Below are 20,903 nucleotides of genomic sequence, written 5' to 3' on the forward strand. Positions count from 1 at the left end.
CAGCAGTATTTACCATAGCCGAATTATGGAAGCAGCCCAAGGGTCCATTGAGAGACGAATGGACAAAGAAGGTGTGGTGTATGTACACAGTGGAATATTACTCAGCCATAAAAAGAATGATATTCTGACATTTGCAAACCACATGGATGGATCTAGAGGGTGTAATGCTAAGTGAAATAAGCCAGCCAGAGAAAGACAAATACCATATGGTTTCACTCAAATGGGCAACTTAAGAAACAAAACAAACAGAAGATGACAAACCAAGAAATAGACTCTACAGAGAACAGATGGTCCCCAGAGAGGAGGTGAGTGAGGAGATGGGTGAGACAGGTGAAGGGGATTATGGGTACACGTACTGTGATGAGCTCTGAGTAATGTGTAGAATTGCTGAATCACTATATTGTATGCCTGAAACCAATATAGTACTGTATGTTAACCATATCAGGATTTTTAAAAATTGGAAGGAAAAACAAAACAAAACAAAACAAAACAAAACCAACCTTTGCAGTAAGCAAAAAACATAGGTGCCCTTTTGAATCCAAGTTGCCACTGTTAATAGTCTGACCAGACTAGGCACAACTGAAGAAAGAAGAGAAATGAGGTCACTCTAGCTAGCACCGACCTGGTGAAGTCCTACCTGGCACATGTCGTGGAGCCTGTGTCCCTAGTTCAAGTTTTCTGTGCCTTCCTAGAAACCCAACAACAATGCGGTCAAGGAGAAACTGGGTCTTTCCCCAAGAACTCCTGTCTCTTCATGCACCGTCTCTGAAGGCTTTTTAATTCTTCTGGGGTAGTTCCTGTAAAAATAGTGAATGATCTCGTCTCTCCCGAGGAGAATTTTTTGTGGGGACTGAGCCTGAGACCTTCAGAGTTTCCATTCCAGATCTGCTCTCAGTTTCTGCCTCAAGTGCCTCGTAGTCCCATGCAGCTGCCACGTCCAGTTTGGAGAGGAGTTCATGGGGTGGCCAGGCCAGTCACGATGGGATTGGTAACCTCTAATGTGACCAGCTTGACTTGCCAAGGGAGACAAGCTGTTTCACCAGACCTGACCCACTTTCCTTCCTCTTCCTGTCAGGCCCTTGGGGGTTCGAGCCCCAGCTGGCTCATCTGCTTTCCTCGGTCAGATGTCTCTGGAGAGGCCAGGATGTTCTCAGATGTCAGCGGTGGGGATCGTTTTTCAGACTTTAATGTTTCTTGTCACTCCTTTCATTCTGGAAGAATTATCATAAAGAACAATCTTCCATGGAAAAGTTTGGTCATCCCAAGCATGTGCCCCAAACCAGATATATGAGCTGCTTGACTTGCTCAACCCTTATATAACCTCAGATTTCCTGATTAACTCCTTTAATCTTAATTGTTTTAGAAAAAAAATTCAAAGCTTCTAAAGCTCTTTACTCCTAGTCTCCTGGGCACCGATGTTGGGTCCCAGGCTGCTTTACCACATTGCTTTGGCAAAACAATGGCTTTCCCTGGGATTTTAAAAATATAATGAGGCCGTTCTCTTGCTTTGTAACTTTTTATCTCAGCATGAACTCAGTTCTCATCAAGGAGCTTTGTTTATAGCTTTAAATTTTTTATTCCTTTGAGAATAACCCAAATCAGTAATGACTTTACACAGCACACCTTTCACTCTTCTTAGAATATTTCTCTTGCCTATATAAGCAAAACTATCTGACTAATTAAATCTCCTATAAGAGAAATTGTATTTTTTCCAGGGAAAAGAATTTCGAGTGTTGATTTTTCACTCTGACTTGTAAGGAAATCTATAATTCCGAAACAAATGACTAGGTAGCTATAGAACCAAATAAATGACTAGGTAGCTATGGAGCCAAATAAATAGAACCAAATAAATAAACCAAATAGCTATAGAACCACATTGTACCTAATATCCTAGTTACTAATCAGAAGATGTGGATGCAAATGATTATGGATAATTAAATATATATAGAATATTCAGTTTCTTATGCAGAGGCAGAGTTGAATTTCAGATACTATAGAGAATGTATGAATTCCTTGAGTATTAATTTTCCCTGAAAAAAAAAAAATTCTTCCCCATGTTACCTGGCCTCCTCCTCTTAAAATTCTTCTAATTACTTTGGTAAGGAATGATGTAGGTGAGAAAGGAGGAAACACACAGGCTACCCACGCATATGCATATACATATGTTACATACACAAGCACACACACTTCACACTGGCAGACAATAATCCACTGTTCTGGAATGTCACAATTTCTCAAGTTTCCCATGAAAGATTTCTATGACCTATGCCCCACATCCAATAACACATTACATAGAAAGAAGAAAAGAGGCTTTTTTTTTTTCTTTTTTAGCTTTCCCTCCACATAGAGGAAAGGCATCATATCTACACGCAACGAGCAACACTGAAAAAGAGCAGAGGCTATTTTTATCCCTTGCAACTTTTTGCTCGTTACTCTTCTCTTTCTGACTCTACCTCAGGCAAAAAGTTAGAAAAAATACTGTATTAACCACAGCTGAGAAAAAGTGAAACAATGCCCTCAAATTTGCCCCATGCCTCCCCAAAGCACACATGTTACAAATCATGCCAGTATCAGAATGTTCCGGAAGCATCCAGAGGATTCTTGAAGTTATTCTGGCTACATAAGCAGAACTGCTATTGTTTAGTGCAACCCGCTCTGTGTCCTAAGGAGAGCCAATAAAAATCTCATTAATTTACACCATTGGTTTTCAATGAGGCTGATAACTTTAGAAATACGCCAAGGCATTTCCTTTTATTCCTCGCACTCCTCCGTTTTTCTTCTATGTTGCTTGTCACAATGTCTGTAGGATACTACTGTTGCTTAGTGGTCAGGGACCAGGGACGCAGTCTCTGCATGCTTCATCCCCTCCAAATGCCCATAGCACTCTAGTTGAGAAATGCCGGATTTAAAGGGTATCAACCATTCTTCTATCATCGAGAGCAATAAAAAAGTAAAAAAGCAAACAAGTTAACCAAAACAATACTTGAAATGATTGCAGCTGTTATCTTGAATAAAAGTAACTTATAATTGATTAAGTTATTAACTGCTTTTATCAGGTGGGTCTTTCATAAACATGGCTTAGATGTGAGAACAATATATCTGACTTGGGTTCAACTGTGTCCTCACAAAAATATATAATGAAGCTCCAACCTCTAGGTACCTGTGAACGGGACCTTAGTTGGAGATCTGGTCTTGGCAGAAAGAATCAATTTATGATGAGGTCACACTGACTATGGCAGGCCCTAAGCCAGTATGACTGGATGGCTGGTGTCCTTACAGGAAGAGGATCTGGACAGAGACAGACTCGAAGGGAAGAAGGTCCTATGACGTCGGCGGCAGAGACTGAGATTAATGCTTCCACAAACTGAGGAACGCCTGGGGCTACCAGGAACCAGAAGAAGCCAGAAAGGTCCTCCCCTCGAGGCTTCGGAGGGAGCATGGCCTTGCTGAAACCTCGACTTCAGACTTTCAGCTTCCAGAACAGTAAGAGAGTAAATTTCTGTTTTTTAAAGCCATCCAAGTTTGTGGTAATTTGTTATGACAGCCCTAGGAAACTAACACAATAGCTAATCTATATTTATCCCCAGCTTGGCAGTGGGGCAGAGTCCAAGGGAGCAAACAGTCTGCGGCAGAAGGAGGGAGTGGTGTTTGGGGGCAGGACACTTGCTGGCGTCCTCTGCTGCTGGGTAACAGAGAGGGCAGGGGCCTGTTCCAGCTTCTACCCAGGAGGGCATACTTTCTTTTGAATTCCTCTACTTAGGCCTTCTAAGATTTTTTTTTTTAAAGATTTTATTTATTTATTTGACAGAGATCACAAGTAGGCAGAGAGACAGGCAGAGAGAGAGAGGGAAGCAGGCTCCCTGCTGAGCAGAGAGCCCGATGCGGGGCTCGATTCCAGGACCCTGAGATCATGACCTGATCTGAAGGCAGAGGCTTTAACCCACTGAGCCACCCAGGCATCCCTAGGCCTTCTAAGATTTAAAGGGCAATCTTTTCTGGATTTCCTGATCTAGAGTGAAATTCTATTTCATAAATACGTGTAGCTAAGTATGGTTGCCCAAAGACAGCAGGCTTGTTTGGAAAGCGGTTACAATTCTGTTCCAAATTTCATGAGCAGGCTACCCAGACCTCCTACCCTTTCTGTGCTTCCCTGGGGACCTTTGGTGTCTAGTGCATCCACTGTGCCTCTCCCTGTGCAACTCCTTCCCCACGTGGTATCCCAGCTCTCAGACCACTCTGCACTCTCTGCCCGTTTTGTCCAACACGCCAGCCCTTCAAGGCTCTCCGCCCTTCTACCTGCCAATCCATAAATCACTTTCAGCTGCTCTAAGTGAACGTGAATCTTCTCTCAGAGATCACGGAGCCTTCCCGCGTCGCGCTCAAGTGTTGGCGTGCCAGCAAGCAATGTGGAAGGGGGTTTGGAGTCTTTGAACTCAGGGGACTCCTGTTCTTTTATACATGAGAAGTGTAATCTTTTTACACATGGGCCCGAGGGATACGAACCGAAGACTAAGATCCCTGCTCTCCAAGGGCCAGAAGTCTAAAGGGGTAACATATGCAAACAAGTGGAGGGGAACACTGAACGTGCAGGACTTAGAGAATTTTGGCTGGCAGACAACGGAGTATGGCCTTCTAGAACAAGGAACTGGCAAGGGCAAAGGCCTGAAGTTATGTGGCCTGGCAAAGACCTTCCAAACAAGAATGATCTATTTGCTTCTCTAGCCTCTCCCATGGTGACTACCTGCACCACCTTTCTTTCATTCTGCCCCTAACTCAGATCGTAAGCCCCTTGGTAAGGGGTTGAGACTTGTTTCTGGAGAAATGGGGGCTTCTAGAAGATTCTTTTTAAAAACTTTGAATAATGGAAAAATTTAATCATCTATAAATTTGGAGAGGAGAGCATAATGGATCTTTAGGTACCTTTGTTCAGTTTCAAGAATTATAAACTCATGACAATTTTTTTTCTGTAATACCCTCACCTATATATCACCCCCATATTATTTTGAAGCAAATCCCAGGCACAGTGGCGCTTCTTATATAAATATAACAGTGTGTAACTCTCAAAGATAAGGGCTACCGTTGAAAACATACAGGTTAAGTCATTAGCATACTGAAAATGATAATACATTAATATCATCAAATGTCTAGTCAATGATTAAATTCACAATCGTCTCATGAAGGTGACAATTTATTTCCACAGTTTTGGTTTGATCCAAACAAGGTCCCCAGTTGTGATTGGTTGCTATGGTTCTTGAAGTTTCTTTTTCATCAATAAATCCTGCCTTGTCATCTTTCTCTTTAATCTCTCTCTTCTCCTTGCAATCTATTTGTTGAAGAAGCTGGTCTGTTTGTCATGTAGAGTTTTCTGTGGACTGGCGTTTGCTGAGTTCACTCCTGTGGTTTTATTTAATACCTTCTTTGGTCCTCTGTATTTCCTGTGCCTTGATAGTTGGATGTGGAGGCTTGGTCAGATCTGGGTTCCTTTCAATGTGGCAAGGCTGTTTCACAGGGGGTATTGTACCCTTCCATCTGGAGATATGGTATCTGGCTGTCACACTTCATAATGTTGGCAGTCACGGGAGGTCAACACCAAGACCACTAACTCACTGGGTGATGCCGTATGGTGCTGTCCTGCTTCCACTGGGCCATCTTCACTTACTAGCTGGAAAACATGTATAAAGATGGTCCTCCCATCATCTAATATTTGGTTGCTCATGGATACACCTCATAAAATAAAGGCAAAAATAAGATCAATCGATCGATCAATCAAGAATTTTAGTTCTTCCCATTTATCTATTATTTTTCAAAATAATGTGTCGGTTTATTAGTATCCTCCAATGGAGACAAATGAAGTTTCGTGTTATTATTGCTTTGTCTTGGTATGATAATTAACTCGTGAGTTGGAACAATGTGATTCAGCCCATTGCAGTTATTATCCTCACTGCTGCTCAGTTTGCTCCATCTTTGGCCACTGGGGGCCTCATTAAGGCGTTCTGAGTCCTTTCCACCAGAGCCACGGTTGTCTTTGACAGCTTCCTGGCTATCTGGTATGACAAGGTAGTTCAGACTCATCTTACAAGGTTTCTAGCCCACCCCTGGAAGTAACCACTTCTCCCAGGAGTCTTCATTCTTTTTTTGGTGGAAATGGGATTTAGTAGCCATAGTCTAAGCACCTGGAAAACTCTGAAGCAGATTTAGGTTGGCCTCTGCTCCTTTGAGGGGGAGGGGACAGGGCAGTCTGGCTTGGCCTGAAGGACTTCCAAAAGAGTGGCAAGAGATTGTGAGAAGGGAAAGGGTGGCCAGTGACCATTTAGGAGTTACCGTGGCAGGCTAGGAAGAGATGACAAGATTCTCGATCAAGTCTGTAGGTGTGGGGATGGGAGAGAGGATCAGAGTTGAGAGAAACTTTGGAGACTAAGCTTGCATAGTCTGATTTGGTCATCAAGACAGTAGGGATGAAGGAGGGTAAAAGATGACAGGCTTGGTTAAAGCCTAGCTTAGTCACTTACCAACTGTGTGATCTTCATCTCATTACTTCTGAGACTTGGTGACACCGTGAGATTGGTATGGTCCATCGCATGGGGTTGTTAGGGGCATTAAATGAAGTTGGAAATGGAATGAACATCATATAACGTGTGATACCTACAAAACGTTACAAATGTGGAATCTCCTTCCCACACCAGCATGTTGAGCTTTATCTAGAATATGAAGGGGTTGGCCTATCTGCTCATGGACTATTAGTAACGGATGCTCCAGCATTTGCCTAAACCACATTTTATTGATTATTTTATTAAAAGGATAACATAACAGATTTAATGTTGTCAAAGGAAAACAAATCATATATTCTTCTGATGGCTATTTCTTCTTATTTGTTATCTAAGATGACAGATTTCATTATAGAAAAGCTTAGAATAATGTTTTAATTTAAAAATTGCTCCCATAAATGACAACCAAAGTATTGAAACAAAGTATCTCAAATACTGATCAGTTAAGTCAAGAGTTTCTTAAAATACTATCCAAAACGGTTGTTCTGATCAATGATTTATGTAGCACTCTGGTTTTATAAAATATAATATTAAAGTCAATTTCTTCCCAGAACCTCCCCCCACCCCGCCCATTACTTAGTGATATCCTATAAACCTTTCTGAAGTTATTGGCTTTTCTAAGATGTATTTTTTGAGGGATCCATCAGAAGGATTTCTGAATCAAGATTTTGAGGTTAGAAGTAGCTATCCAGCAGTTATGATAGCAACATTAAGTGTGGATAAAAAGGGATTAAAATCTTTTTAAAAAAATTTTTTATTTTTCCAGCGTAACAGTATTCATTATTTTTGCACCACACCCAGTGCTCCATGCAATCCGTGCCCTCTCCAATACCCACCACCTGGATCCCATTTTTTTTTCCTTTTTTAATTGTGAAGGCAATACAAACTAGTTAAACAATTTCAGACAAAAGAGAACGTCATAAAAAGTGAAACTAACCCAAAGCTCAGGTGCCAGAAATAACCACTGTATTCTTCTAAATGATTTTCTCTACAGGCACACACATAAAAATGTTTTGAATATTTCATCACAATGTACATTTCTTCTATAGCTTGCTTTTCTGATATAATTGTGAAATATAAAGTCACACTTGTTAGTTCAATATATTGTAACCACTTAATGTGTTAGTACATAAATGAACCAAGCACCCGCTTGATGTTGCCCATTTGAATGAGCACTGAATGTATGCTAGTCTTTCTGACTAGCACTTTATAGTTAGACATTTATATGATTTCCACTATATTAATATTTTTAAAGTTCTTTATCAAAACAGACTCTGAAATCAGGTCTGGGTGGGTGAGAGATACATTCTTGCCAAATTTCTGTGCCTGCTATAGTTTCCATAATGGTTAAAAAGAAGTGCTTGAGGGCAGCTTTGAAAAAGTGTTATAAGACATGACTTTCACTTAATGGCATTTTATTTTTTTAATCAAAATTTGGTTGTAAATTTCCTCATTTCAAAAACCCCATCTTCCACTTGCTGATATCCCTCCTAACTCCAACGGTTCTCAGTGATGTAATAATTTCCCCTCCTTCAGCAGCCACACTTGTCTTTGAGATCTGGGAAGGCTTCTCTTGTCGGCGCATGTGGCTTTTCCTTTCTTCTCTTAAAAAAATGTATTTGAATCACTATATTGAGATAGGGCACACAAATACAAAGCGGTGCAGCGACTTTGGAAAACCATCTGACAGTTCCTCAAAAATGAACCCTAGAGTTGCCATAAGCCGTGCTTTATATTTCCTTTAGGAACCCAGTCCTTCCCACAGAGGAGAAGTGGCAGAACGGTCCCCAGTCCTCTGGTGTCATGCTCATCTCACCCCATGCGGCCCCCCCAGCACCAGGACGGGCTGACTGCCCTGGGCCACTCCCCGGTGTACAGCCCATGCTGTCCTCCTTCAAGCTGCCCAGCACCTGTAACCCTCAAAAATGGTCAAGCGGACCTCACTGAACGAGCAAGGCAGATGTTTTTAATATAAATTGCCATATTTTCTTTTTTAAAAAAATTATGTATTTATTTGAGAGTGAGAGAGAGGGCACAAGAGGGAGTATAGTCAGAGGGAGAAGCAGACTCCCCACTCAGCAGCAAGCCCAGTGCAGGACTCAATCCCAGGACTCCAGGATCATGACCTGAGCCTAAGGCAGTCGCTTCACCAACTGAGTCACCCAGGCACCCAAGTGTCATCTTTTCGGTTCTTTGGTTTGTTTATAGGTTGCTCTGCAAGCGTAATCTTCAATTATACCATTGTCCCGGAGGCTTCAATACAAGTATGTTGTTATTTCCTAAACCCATGTTCTTTTTGGCAGCTGCTAAATACTTAAATGTTTCTATTTGAGCCCGAAAGTACCATGAGTATTTGTTGGATGATGAAGCGGACAAGCCTGCCAGCCTCAGTGACTGTAACACCAGCCACGAGAGGGGGGCCGCCCTGCAGTGCTGATAACAAGCATTCACAGGAATGCGGGTCTGATACCAGTCAGCACTTCCACCACTTGGAACTACTGCTTGGACGACAACACCATCAGAATCATCCGTGCGGGCTCAGGGCAGTCTTTAAGGCCAAGAGAACGCCTTGTTCTTCTTACCATCTCAACATGCAGCACTGGAATCTACTTAACGTCCTCAAACATCACTGCGAAATGGCCCGTCATGCTTCATTTAGACTCAATTCACTTTTTATCATCAGGTTATTTTTATTCAGAAAATTCTCAAAAATGTTCAAATAGTGGAGATTTATCTTTATCGTTTCTAGCTGAGCTCAAAAGTGACATTTTCTTAATTGGCCAGAGAACTTAAAATGTTTCAGCTATTTCTTCTTCTTCTTCTTCTTTTCCCTACATTTCAGCTATTTCAAAGTGATATCCATGGGGTGGGGAAGGGGGCCGAAATCAACATTTTTAAAAGAAATGTTTTGTAAGGGCATGCTCAAAAAAAAAAAAAAGCTGATTTTAAAGTTTAGCTTTTGTAACCCTCAAAGAAAACTAAAGGCTGACTCATATCTTTTTAAAAAAGCTATTTGGAAACACTAGGCATAAGCACCTGATTATAGGCAGGTTGGCCAAATGTCTCATTTTGGGGTGATCTAAGGCAAAATTTGAATTGAGTCTTCATTTTTCCAACCTTCAAAAATGTATTTTTAATAAGAGTTTATTTATTTATTTGAGCAGGAGAAGCAGATTCCTGCTGAGCAGAGAGCAGGCGGGGCTCGAGCCCAGGACCCAGGGATCATGACCTGAGCCAACGGCAGCGGCTTAACCCACGGAGCCACATGTGCCTCTCAAAAATATGTTTTAGTCATTCGGTTCAACAAATATATTCTGAGTATACCCAAAGTGCCATGTAGTATTTAGCATTGGGGAAACCACAGAAAATAAGAGACAAAATCCCAGGGGGCAGGGATGGGTAAGGGATGGAGGAAAATTGACATTAAAGAAAAAGTAGAGGCAAAAGGCAGTGGAGGGGCGCTGGGAATGTGGTGTTATCCAGTGGAACAGACTGCAATTTTAAAATGCTGGTCAGGCGGAATCTCATGGTAGGTGACAAATGAGCAAAGACTTTTTAGGGAGGTGAGGGAATTAGCTGTCTGAAAAATTATGTCCTAGACAGAGGAACCAGCTGCTGTATGCTCTAAGGAAGCCAGTGTGGCTGGTGTAGGGTGAGCAAAGAAGAGGTAGAATGTCCAAGAATGAATGGGGCAGGGTCTCATGTAAGGCTTGATGGTCACATGAAGGACTCGGGATTTTGCTTTGCATGCAACAGGAAGCCACTGCAAAGCCGTGAACTGAGCATTGACATCATGTACTGTATTCCCATTGGATCAATTGTTACCATGTGGAGAACAGACATTAGGAGAGTCAGGGTCCAGTTGGCAGATCTGAGAGGGGGCTGCGGCTGTATTCCAGGCGAAAGAGACATGGTTCACCTGGAGCAAGACAGTGGAAACGGCAAATAATGTTTGAATATATGTCTATTTTAAAGGTAGGGCAAAGAGATCTGAAAGGATTGGATGAGGGGTGTTGGGAGAAAGGGACTCAGAGAGGACTCAGGATTTTCAGCCTGAGCAATGAGAAAGTTGACTTGCTATTAATTGATATGCGGAAGGTTTCATGCCTAGCCTCCTGGCGGGGTGTGTGTGTGTGTGTGGGAAGTCCAGGGGTTCAGACTCAGACATACTGAGTTTAAGATGACTATTAGACAGTCAACCATTGATTTCCTTCTGACCAAGTCAAAATTCATCATCTTCAAAGAATGAAAATACTCGGATGGTAGAGTTCTGTTTTCTTCATTGTTGTTTCTCCAGAATCTTGGATAATGTTTAGTACATGTAGGTTCTCAATTAAAAATTAATTTAACAAATTTTTGCTAAGCACTTGTTATGCATCTTGCTCTGTTCTACATGTCAGGGACACAGTGGGGACAAAGTAGCTAAAATTTCTGCTCTCCCTGCACCTTACAATCTAGTAGTGGTATGCAGGCAAACAAAAGAAGTAAAATAAATTAAATCTTCTCTTTGTTGGTGTACCTACTTAATAAACATTTGTTGAATGCTTACTCACAGGGTAATCAATGTATATATCATAACTTAACAAGGCAGAAGACTGAGATCTTGGAGTTGGTATTCCATACCAGCCTGACTTAGCCAAATCCTGGTTCAGCCTTGTTGCTTCTCACAAATCTCATCCTCAGGCGCCTGGGTGGTTCAGTCTGTTAAGCATCTGCTTTTAGCTCAGGTCATGATCCCAGAATCCCAGGATGGAGACCCACTTGGGCTCTCTGTTCAGTGGGAAGCTGCTTTTCCCTCTGACCCTCCCGTTTCTTATGCTCTCTCTCATTCTCTCTCAAATAAAGAAATAAAATCTTAAAAAAGTCTCATCCTCACCTGATAAATATCAGGGCTGTGTGCCTCATCCTATAAGCACGTGAGGGGGGCCTGCTCAAAATAGAACTCTTTGAAGTGGAGGTCTAAGATGGCTGCCTTGAAGTAAGCACCCCCAGGCCACTCAGCCCCCCTTAATGGATCTGAACTAAGCAGCATATTCCTTTTGACATCTCAAAGCATTTTCTCATTCTTTGTCCCCTTTTACAAGGCTGTGGATACCTTGCTTACCTGCCATTAAGGGCCACCACAGTTTCATCTGAAAGGCTCGATTTGCAACTTTTCACAAACCTAAAAAGGTGTACTAAAGTAGGCTCTATATTCACATCAATCTGAGGAGGAATCTCTTATCCCACTCCCCCAACCCCTCCACCTAAAACGAAACTTGATGCATTTTCCATTCCCAGCAGGAGCAGCAGGAAGGGGGTGGTTTGGTCTTTAGTAGCCCCCAATAATTTTACTTATTACCCCCCAATTATCCTTCCACAGCCACCACATTCAGCCATCTGACATACTCTCTGTCTCATGTAACCCCCCAGCCTCTCCTATGGTCCTATGCAGAATTTCTGGAACAGCCATGACTCCTTCCTACTAACCATTTCTTATCAGTTTCCACACAGAATTTGGTATCACACTTACTTCCCCACCAACATTTCTTAGAAGGCAAATAATGAATGATCTTATGTCCTTGAAAACCATCATGTCCTTGCTCAGACCTGTCTGAATAGCCCTTCAAAGGGAGAATTCCAGGGCTCTTTCATCTTGAATGCTGTCCCTATCAAAGTTGTAATTTTTAAGACAAAACATCCAGGGTTCCTCATCAGTTGGGTGATGGCCATATTCATCTTGGTGTTGCCTCTCATGCAGCAGATCCACGGAGAGCAAGAATTTCCCATTGGCAGAGTGTGTGATTCACCAATGACTTGCCCCCTTTCCCAGGCCAACAAAGTGGGGTTCAGCCCCCCGGATTTCTTTACGTCCCTCTGATGAACAAACGGGCATCGAGACTCCCCTATATTGTAATTCTGGGACGTACTGAAGTCTTCCTGTAATTTGACATAATTTGATACCCTACAGGAGCTCAATAGAATGATGGCATCTTAACATTTCCCTAAACACCTACAGAAAAGGCATTGTAGCTTTTGTACAGGGAAGAAAGAGCGCAGTTATCCTTAGATAATTGTTATCATTCTTCCTAAAGAATCTAAATGACAGTACAAAGCAAGAATCACATGGTGTGGAGTGTGTAACAATCAACGAAATGTTCAACACCAGTAGAAAGGTATCTGTCTGCTGTCCACCTGTAGGATCACAAAAGCTTTTCTAACAAACTGAAAAGATTTCCTAAGAAGCAGAAGCATCATCACAGGACATGATAGTAAGTGAACAAATTGTCCATAATGAAGTTATGCTTCTGGACAACACAATACCGGCTAGAATATCATCATTTAAAAGGTTACATGTTTTGATCACCTCCATTCAATCACAGCCAAAACACACACACAAAACCAAACAAAATTTTCTCTGCTCCAGTTCTTTTCATGGTCAGCACCTGTGTTCAAGTTCCTATGTCCTTATCTCCTCCCTGATAGAAAACAAAATCCAGTAGCAGAATGCGGACTGGAAGTGGAAGATATTATCATCAAAGTTGTGGTCTACCATGCATCTTATTTTGTATTGAACAGATGTGTTTTCCTAAATATCATGCTGCTAACTTGCCACAATCCCCTCCCCTTAACAGTTACCTATTCATAGACTTCACAGATTTTGTCATAGATACCATCCAAAGTGCAAATTTCCACCTCAGTCTCATTGCTTAAGGGTTTTTTTTTTTTTGTTGTTCTTGCTGTTTTTCAATTTGCCTTGAAATTCTAATATGATGCTTCAGGCTTCATACCTACAGATTTCAAGTGTACCAATAGACCTATCCTGCAGGAATTATGTAAACCTTATAATAATTAATATTTGTGAGATGTATTAAGATCCTGGCACAGAAAAGAGCATTGAAATCCAAAGCTATTCTATAACTTTCTTTTTTAATCGGTTGCCAGCTGGATTGAAGAGGGCTTCTAGTTCCAGCTCCCAGGCAAGAACATTGCTACCATTTAAAATACGTATGCTTTTTTTTTTTTTTTTAAAGAGAAAAGTCAGAGTCCTTACCAGAGGCAAGGTAAGGAAGCTTCAGGAAGCCTATAGAAATCCCAGGTGTTCAGAAACACGTAACAATGCACAGTTAATGGAAATGCAACTAGAGGATTGCCTGGGTGGCTCAGTCGGTTAAGTGTCTGACTATTGATTTGGGGTCAGGTCATGATCTCAGTGTCCAGGGTTTGAGCCTTAACTCCAGCTCAGCTATGGCTCTAGCACTCAACAAGGAGTTGGCTTCCAGGTTCTCTCCCTCTCCCTCGGTCCCTCCCCACCCCAACTCCAGCATGCACACATGCTCTCTTTAAAATGAACAAATAAATCTTGAAAAAAAAAAAAAAAAGAAATACAATCAGATTAAAAATATTTCGTTGGAGAGCTGCCTCTGAACCCCATTCCTGGCAACTGCCATAGACTAGAGACAGAGAGAGCTGCTCTGAAATTTCCCAGTTTTCCCATGAACAGACAGAAATGGAGCGGGCAACTTAACCTAGATTGGGGGCAGGGTTCAAAGTAAAGTGAATCCTATATCAAACCCATCGTATAGACAAACTGCAGATAAAAAACCAAACATAGGGTTTCTAGATAAAATACGGGATGCCCAGTTAAATTTGGATTCAAGATGAACCATGAAGAATTACTTAGTTTAAATTTGTCCCGACTATTGTGTAGGACATGCTTAGAATTCACTCTTTATTTGAAATTCAAATTGGACTGGGCAATCTGTATTTTTATTTGCTAAATCTGGCAATACTAGCCAAAGGAAAATTAAAACAGCTTATTTTCAATTGACATTATACTGCCCTGTACCATTGGAAAACACGGATAAAAAGAATTACGTAATTGTCTACTTTGTGGTAAAGATTTCTGTTACTTAAAAGTGGCAAAGGTGTCAACGTTCATAAATGACATTAAAACAGGTAAAAGAAATGGGCTATGCTGGTAAAAGGATGATGATGAACCTTACATCAGAAAATCTGCTGTTACACAAATTCTGTCATTTGAATAATTTAAGCTATGACTAAAAGCAAAGTAATGCCGCACACAAATCAGTCTTATTTTATAGTCACCTCAACTGGACGATAACCCATTAGCCTTGCATTTCCAAGTAAAAAGCCAGTGTTGCCGAAGGCACACACTTACCACTTACCCACCTCTTCTCAGAACTGTCAATGTCCACTAATGAAACATTAATTTTTCCAAACAACAGTTTCAGTCAGCGTCTTATTAGCAAAGCAAATATCTGATTTCTAAACTAACATGTCCCGTTTAAGGGACAGTTACTTCCGAAAAGAAGCAAATTAATAGAAATATTATGGCAGGATTCGGTTCATTTGGATGTTAAGACAGCCAATCCCTTTTGAAAATATTTCTAAAATGTACCTTTCCATTGTTTCCAGTGGATGTGATAGCCATGTCCCTACCTTCCCACCCCCACAGGGAAAATTGTTGCTTCAGAAAATCTGAACAAACAGGGTAAATAGTTGGCCAATATTTTCCTTATAAAAACACACGCACAATTAGACCTGGCCCAAATGCTCAAGGTAAATTAAAGATCTGGCCATTACTGATGCTTCTGGGTTTTCGAGAAAGCCATTCTGGATCATTCAGGTACCAGGAGCTGTCTTTTCCTAAGTCCTTTGATCAGAATCATCTAAAATTTGTGGCTCTGGAAACCTGACTTAAAGGTTTAGCTGAGTTGGGCTTCTGAAACACACCAGTTTACAAAAGACTTTGTGGAAGAAATAAAGTCCTTCGTGAGACTTGCCATCTATTTATTACAGAGCATTCTTTTGGACTGTTGTGCTAAATCTAATCTGGCACATTATTAACCTTTGCCAATTAGGCATTTAGTAGGCTAGGCTGAATATTTTCTTAATTTGCACATTAAGGTTTGCCAAAACAACTGGCACTATGATGGTAAATTAGTTGAGATCTTTGATTTATATAGTTTAATTGTAAACGTAGAAGCCCTGCTTCCGAGAGGATGACCTAATGGGTACCAAACACTAGTAAACATTATTAATAAGATTAATAGAAACAATGGCAGCTAATGCTTATTGAGTGCTTCCTATGTTCCAGGCACTGTAAGTACATTTAGTCATTTAAAACTTTCAATAATCTTATGAGGTTTTATTTCCCCAATGCTGTGGATGAGAAAACTGAGAATGGTTAAGTTACTTGCCCTAAAATACACTTTTAGTTAAGTAGTCAAACTCAGCTTTGTACCTAGGTGATCTAGCGGCAGAATGATCTAGAAGCAGAAACTACCCGCTTACCACTTTGCAACACTGCCTCAGCTCATGTATTAGATAACAATGAAGACCTTCCAGGTCAGGTCAGGTTTCATGGGAAGGAGGTGTCACTTCTTGGACTGAGATACAGATTTCAGAGGAATAGGAGTAACCCTTTACCCCCGCTCCCAAACAACCACAGGCAACCTTGCAATTCTCTTAAAGTGTGTGCATTTTTGGTTTATTTTTAATATGTTTATGATAGGATTCATGAAGAAGCTTTAATATGCTTATGATAAGGTGTTGACATATGTCAGGATCTGCAGTGACAACAGAGCTATAAATGTGTAAGGTGGGGTCTCCCATCAATGATAGGGACATTCTAGATGTTAGTCAGCCAGAGAAGAGCGATCTGACAAACCCAGAACCACAGATGGGATCTCTAGCTGGGTGGCGGGCTGGAGTCTAACTCTCCTGAGTTTGATCACCAGTGGCCAAGGTCATGGGGTGGGATGTGATGGTCTCTCTGTGGGAAGAGTAGGGACAGACATGGCAGAATCCAGGGTACCAGTAGAGTAGGATCATGGGGTTTGTGCCTCTTTTTACCTAAGCTTCTTTCCCTGTTGTCCTCCTTGAGTGCTGGAAAGGGCCTTTTGAAAGTTCCAGTATCTCTCCAATGTCTCAGTGAGGGAGTTTTTAAACAAATGGGGCCATAGGATACCAGAGGGGGGTAATGATGATGGTGGGAAAACAGAAGAGAATCCAGAGGGGACAGGGATGAAGACAGAAGCTTCCTGAAGCCTGCCATCCTCCCTCCCTCACCAGTTCTGTAGCCAAAACTTGGGGGTGCTGCCTTATAACTTAATTTGGAGGCAGTGTTCCAATGTGCCTTATACACAGAGATGTTTGAGAACGGCCTATAAAACAGCCATGATCGTTTGACACCATAATCAACTTTGAAAGGACTGAAGACAGTCTAATCCTTCTCCTTTCCTTCTTTTTAAAATACAAGTGAATAAACGTAGAGATGATTGTTGCTGATAGTGCCGACATATTTGAAAGCGTCTGTTATTCAGGAAGGAGCAAATGCTATGTACTTAATGAGTGGATTTATTAAGCTAAAAAAAAAAGTCCCCTGCCAAACCCCATTCCTGGCTCAAGAAAGTATCACCTTAAGAGTTTGACTTCTTTTTAAAAAGAAGAAGGAAAAGAAGGTGGAAAAGGAGGAGGGGCGGGTCCGAAAGTTGGAGGAGGAGGAGGACCAGGAGGACAGAAGAGCAATTGCTGCATGAAACTAGCCAGGGCTTGACAAGGGAGCTGGGGAATGGCACTTTCATTTCAGGAACCCTCACCCCTCTCTCCTTGACCAACACAGCAATTATTTTCCCCTAGAAAAAAACGTTATTTCGGTTTCTGAAAACAGCCAACTTTAGGATGCAGAGAGTCTCATGAGGTATTTATGCCAATGTTTATATTATTTTCTCCCAGCTTATTGCAAGTAGCTCTAACAACACAAGGATCCTTACAGAGGGAAGGCTGAAGCTTCATCACTCTGTTTGTTAGATGCACCCAGAAACACAGCCAAGTCTTCCGGGGTCAGGAGAGCCCCAGATCTGGGAGGCTGTGAGCCTCTTGGTTCTGACCCAGTCCCCACCATGCGTGCACGGATGAGGCTGCTCAGTGGGCCCACCCGCCCGCTCACTCCAGCGATGCCCAGAACAGCCGGACTAAACTCTAAAATTGACCAAGGGAAAAAAAAATTGAGCTCCTTAGAAAAAATGCTACTACACTGCCTGGTAGGGTTAATCCGGGTATTGTCAGCTGCCAGAGCTGTCGATTAAAAAAAAAAAAAAAAAAAAAAAAAAAAAAGGCCAGCCGCAGGGTAAAATGAGGAAAGAAACCTACCCGCTGGCTCTACTGGCTCGTTCCAGTTCTGCGCCTCGGGCGTCATGGAAAGAGGTCTAGTGAGGGGCCAAGTGAAGGCACCTCTCCTGTCGTTTCGCGAACACCCGTCGCTCGGAGCGCTGCTGGTTCTGCCTCACATGACAGTCCCGTGCTGCGGGACGCGGCCGCTGACACCGGCTGGGATCCCGCCCGAGGCCGCGAGCCGAAGCCGGCGAGTGTTCGGGAACCGTCCGCGGCCGCGACTGCAAGCAGTGCGGAGACCCACACGAAAACGGCTTCTTTTTCTCAGACTTTTCAGCAGGTAAAGGAAGAAAACAAAAACGAAACAGAACGCGCTCCAGTCTTAAGTTGGGAAACTTTTCCTCAAAATTGCGTTATCCTTTGTGAGCGGCCGGGAAACCCCTATAGCTTCGTTTCACGGGACTGAGACGACCCGTGTCCACAAGAACACAAACCCAGGCAGTTCAGGAGGAAAAATAATAAAAATAAAAATAAAAATAAAAATAAATCACGGACCAGAAGCGTAAGTCAAGCCGGGTTGTGCTGTGCGGCTTTGGAACATTCTAATCGAAACGCCCGTGTCCGCGCGCTCGGGGCTGCTCGTTCCACTGGCGCCTTACCCACAGCCGGCTGTCCTGGGGCGGCTGCATTTTCTGGAAAAACTGGGTCCCCAGCACCAGGCTGAGCGCGCTGTCTCCGGCCCCCACTCTGCCAAGCCCCGTCCTCCTGCTCCTCTCTCCGCAGCCCCCGCCCGAGGCCGCCGCCGTCGGTCCCGAGACCAGCGAGGCGCGCGCGGGGAAGCCGCCCAGAATCAGGGTCGAGGCTGGGGGCGCTTGGAGCCAACTTGGCCGTCTCCGCCACCGCACGCATTTCTGGGAGGCTGCGGGCCACACGGTAGAGCTGCAAACCCAGGAGGCGAGCTTGAGCCGGGTGAAGGCAGCGGCCGGCGGGGCTGTTAGTGCCGCATCGCCCCCAGCGCGCAACCACCGAGGGACGCCGGGGACCCGAGACCGGGACACCGCCGAGCCCCGGCCGCGCGCGCAGCCACTGCTTGGCTAGAGCCTTCCAGACGCGGTTCCCCCTCTTCTCCCGTCCCTCTCCGGGCCCGGCCGCCTCTAGAAGTGTGCTGCCCGACTCTGGCATGGTGGGCTCGGAGACCCGAGAAGCCTCGAGTCGCACGCAGTGTCGCCGACCCGGGGTTCGAACGCGTCGCGCAGCCACCTGTTCCACAACGCCCGGAGTTTGGGTGGGCGCGGGCTGCGGCAGGCAGGACCCTGCCATCCCCTGGGTCCCACACGGCCCAGGATCCCGACAGGCTGGCACCACCCCAAATCCAAGTGCGCACGTACCTTCACGCAACTCCGGAGGCTCGCCCCACTCCGGCCACCCGCGCGCGGTGACTTACTTCCCGGTGTCGCCGCCGCAGCCCCAGCCCCAGCCCCGGCGCGGGCCACCGGAGCCCCGAGCGCGCCCGGCTCCTCCGGTAGGACGGCGCCCCGAAATACCTGCAGTGAAGAGGCAGAGAGCGAAGAGAGCCTTGCAGACCATGGTACCCCGGTGTGCGGTGCCGAGCTCCGCGACGGACCGAGCGCTCGGAGCGCGTCCGGCTCCTCCTCGGCCGCGCTGGCGGCCGTGGGAGCCGGGAGGCGAGGGCGGCTCTGCGCGCTCGGGCTCGGGCTGCTCGGGCGAAGGGCGGAGAAGCGAGACGAGCGCGGCGCGGCTCCGTCAGCGGCGTGTCCTCCGGCGCCCGGCGCGCTGCTGCTCCATCCCCGCCGCCCGAGCCGGGGCCGCCTCTGCCGCCGCGCGGGCCCCAGCCAAACCCCTCCCACCCGGGCCCCGCGGCGCTGACAAGGCCACCCTCTGGCCTCCACTCTCCCGGCGCTCGGGTCCCGGGAGCCTCGGCCCAGGGCGGCCTCTGCTGGACAGAGGGGGGACGGGGCTCCGCGAACGTCCCGGCGTCTAGCACCCTGCTGGGAACCGAGGGGACTCAAAGAAGTGTGCGCGGATCTCTGCCCCCGGGAATTTATGTCAGCTTGTCTTATGCGAGCTTACCACAGGGGACCATATGCCTTCTTAGGCGTCCCTTCCAAGAGCCAAGACCCCACTGCTGCAAAAGAGAATACACTTTACTTTCCAGGGAATTTCCTTTCATTTCTTCAAAATGTTCCTGCGTGTACTTCAAAACCTCCCCCCACACTCAACCCCACTGCGCTTCCTGGTGCCTGAGCCAGGATGCCTTTTATCCTTTTCAGCTTCTTACCAGAAGAAATGATACTAATGTCAGGTAATAGTGATCATGGGATAACTGAGCCAGGGAACCTCCTAGGTGTGGTATCATGACGCCTTCTCACAATCTGGTGACACAAGAATTACTATTATTCCATTGTATAGACGAGAAGACCGAGGCACAGAGAAGATACGTAATGCACTCTAGGTCCCATGGCTGCTAAGGACTGGACCGCGCTATCGAACAGTTTGTGCCTCGGGGCCATAAAAACAAAGGCCGAGGTTTCCTGAGTGAGAGTGTTGTGCGCTGAGCGACTGTGCTGTACGGGTGTTAACCAAGTGAAGTCCTCACAGCAATCCTTTGAGCTGGGCACTATTCTATCTTCATTTTCGGTGGAAGCAGTGGAAGCACAGGAAGGTTTAACTGCTTGTCCGAGGTCACGCAACTAGCCAGTGGAACAGACAGCGTGCCTGCCCGGGCACCCTGGGTCATCCCTATAGGGTACTGGCTCTCCAAAGCCCAGGATTTCTGTATGTTCAGCAGATCAAGGCTGACCTTGCGCTAGGCCTTCCCACCAACTGACACTTGCTTATTTCTCACACCTCTGTCAGGCCAGATGCCAGACCACATGCGCTCTCTCTGCTGGTAGGAGTCGGCTGGTCCCCTCCTCACCAGAGGTGGGAAGCGGCTGGAATTAACGATACTTCTTAAGGAATTAATTAGCTCATGACTGTTCGTAGACCTTGGGAACAGCTTTCTTTTTCCTGTGGCTTCTTTTTCCTGTACCAGAGCCTTGGGTTTCATTTTGTCACTTGTTTGGGTCTTATCGCGGTACCTGTGACCGCATGCATCCCTCTGCCTGACCCCACCTTTACCACTTGTGAGGTTTGTCTCTCTTCCACAACCAGATTAAACTGGACTCATAGTTTCTTCTCTTTTTCCTTTTTAAAAATTAACATATAATATATTATTTG

General features: G+C 44.6%; 1 protein-coding gene across 1 annotated transcript in view; it reads right to left on the reverse strand.

The window, feature by feature from the left end:
* Positions 1-19,533, reverse strand: part of PARM1 (prostate androgen-regulated mucin-like protein 1) — a 106,036-nt gene extending 86,503 nt beyond the window's left edge. Inside the window, exon 1 of the mRNA XM_082727335.1 lies at positions 19,208-19,533. Coding sequence (XP_082583461.1) covers positions 19,208-19,250 — 43 coding nt within the window. The 5' untranslated portion in view covers positions 19,251-19,533. The remainder of the gene's footprint in view (positions 1-19,207) is intronic.
* Positions 19,534-20,903: the final 1,370 nt, after the last annotated feature.

This window comes from Mustela nivalis (assembly GCF_964662115.1).
Source record: "Mustela nivalis genome assembly, chromosome: 4".
NCBI lineage: Eukaryota > Metazoa > Chordata > Mammalia > Carnivora > Mustelidae > Mustela > Mustela nivalis.